Raw genomic sequence first — 2,293 nt, 5'->3', positions numbered from 1 at the left:
GGTTCGGGCGCAGCGGTCCTGTCTTGAGGACCACCGTCGACGTCCTTCCAGTCGATGTCAGGGTTCCCAGTCTGCAGCCAGGGCATGCCGAGAAAGGCGTCGAAGCTGCCCAGCTGACACAGGGTGAACACCAGTCGCTCCTGGTGAGTCCCAATGCGCAAGGTCACTTCCTGCGTGTCGTCCTTGCTGACATGCCTGGTTCCATTGGCGAAGACAAACTCCACTGGGTACTGGCGTGGTTGGACGGCGATTCCATGGCGAAGGGCGTAGTCTCGGGACAGGACGTTCATTCTGCTTCCGGGGTCGATGAGGGTCCTAGCCGGCCGGCCGTCGATGGTTCCACGGAAGGTAAGGAGGCGTGCCTGTGATGTCACTGCATCCGTGGCTTGCAGCAACACCGCCTCCGTCTCGCCAGTAGGGCTGGCGGGCCCTACTGGCGCGTGCCGTTTCCCGACCGACGGTCGCTGGCGTTCAGCGGACAGTCGGCGGCGAGGTGGCCTTCGCGTCGGCAACGGAAGCAGGCGCCACGGCGCCGAAGCTCGTCGCGCTCTTGGTCAGTCAGTCGGCGGAGGGGGCGCTGGGCACGGATGGCGTCGATGTCCATGGCGCGGTCGTCGAACTTAGGTGGCTGCGTCGGGGGCGCTCCACGGCGGTAGGACGAGTTGGCCGTGGTGTAGTTGCGATCGTAGCGTGAGGCCAGTTGGTAGGCCTGCTCCAGAGTGTCGGGTCCGTGGAAGGAGACTTCCTGGCGGGTGCGCGGCCGCAGTCCGTGGATGAAAGCTTCAATGCGGTCCAGGCGTGACATGTCGTCGATCTGCACCATCAGCTGTCGGAACTTGAAGACGTAGTCCTGCACGTTGCCGTCTTGGCGCAGTCGACGAAGTTGGTCCCGCAGTTGGCGTTGCTCATCGATGGTCTTGAAACTCGCGCGGAGTTGCTCCTGAAGCTCATGCATGTTCGTCGGAGCTGGATCGAGGCTGCGGTACCAGGTGAGGGCGTGCCCTTGCAGGCAGGAGATGGCAAGTAGCAGGCGCTGGTCGTCGTCGTCGATGCGATGGTACCTGACGAAGGTTTCCAAGCAGAACAGGAAGTCGTCAGCTCGTTCGCCCGTTGCACCCGAGAAGGTCGGTGGTGGTGGCCCGCGTGGTCGACCGGTAGATCGCGTTGGTCCTTGTGGTCCCTGCTGAGACTCATGCACAGCGTGGTTAAGTTGTGGCGCTTGCGCCATGGTCTGTGTAAGCACGCGCATGTGCTCAATCATCTCGTGCCACTGTTCCTCCATGTTGCTGCTTGTCCGTGGTACGTGTGTGTGTGTGTGTCAATCGCTACCAAGTGTGACGGGACTGTGGTCGAGGTGTGTCGGTGGCTTGTTCTGTGTACTGATGTGAAGGTAGACCAGGGAACAAAAGAACTGAACAAGGCACAGACGATCACGTGAGATAAGCGACAACAGGGTGCAGGGCAACACACACGTGCTAGCAGGCAACAAGGAGGGGTGCTTGTGGTTAAGCAAGGGGGAAAACAAGAGACAAGGGCAACAGACGTAACACAGCATGCAGGCATGTGTCGTGCCGTCATCTTAGTTGATGACGGTACCGTGCCAAGGGCTCGGGATCGCCGCCGAGAGGCAAGCAGTTCCGAGGCACTGGGCACGGCGTGACACGACACAGGCAAACGCTACTATACGACACTCACGAGTTAAACATGACGTCAATCAGGCTAAACATGACATCAAACATTAGGAGAACAAAGAACATGCAAGGCAGTACGGTGCCGCGAAGGGCAAGGAAGGGAAAACAATGGGACACAGCGGGGCAAGGTGCAGGGAACGGGGAGACCGAGAGAGAGAGAGAGAGAGAGAGAGAGAGAGAGAGAGAGAGAGAGAGAGAGCGGCAGGGGGAGGCAGGCGAGCGACGTTACATGGATGGAGGACACAACAGTGTTTGTGTCTGCAAAGTAGACGAGGTGGCTGTTGCTGCTGCTGTTGTGGCCGACGTAGATGCCTCGACGACCCTTGGGCTGCAGGCGTCCGCGCTGTGTGCTGATGTGGACGACGGCCGCCTGCCCGAAGACGTGCAGCTGCGACACGTGCTTGGGCAGCGAGCCCGTGACAATTTGCAGCGGTGTCTTGCCGTAGAGGGAAGGGCGAGGCATGTTGTTGAGGATGTGCAGGGCGTGGTTGCAGGCGAGGCTCCAGTACGATGCGTCGAGGCCTGCACCCGTGATCATGGCTCGCACCATGTCGGAGAGGGTGCGCACCTGTCGCTTCGACGATGCCGTTCTGCGCCTGGGT

The 2,293-nt window shown here is 60.6% G+C and overlaps 1 protein-coding gene across 1 annotated transcript in view; it reads right to left on the bottom strand.

Moving 5' to 3' along the window:
- The window catches only part of PTSG_11674 (uncharacterized protein), a gene marked incomplete at both ends in the record, with an annotated part of 4,728 nt that extends 3,446 nt beyond the window's left edge, over window positions 1–1,282 (bottom strand). Inside the window, one exon of the mRNA XM_004998452.1 lies at window positions 460–1,282. Coding sequence (XP_004998509.1) covers window positions 460–1,282 — 823 coding nt within the window. The remainder of the gene's footprint in view (window positions 1–459) is intronic.
- Window positions 1,283–2,293: the final 1,011 nt, after the last annotated feature.

The sequence above is a fragment of the Salpingoeca rosetta genome, assembly GCF_000188695.1.
Source record: "Salpingoeca rosetta unplaced genomic scaffold supercont1.2, whole genome shotgun sequence".
NCBI lineage: Eukaryota > Choanoflagellata > Craspedida > Salpingoecidae > Salpingoeca > Salpingoeca rosetta.
This window is presented reverse-complemented; position numbering and strand designations above follow the sequence as displayed.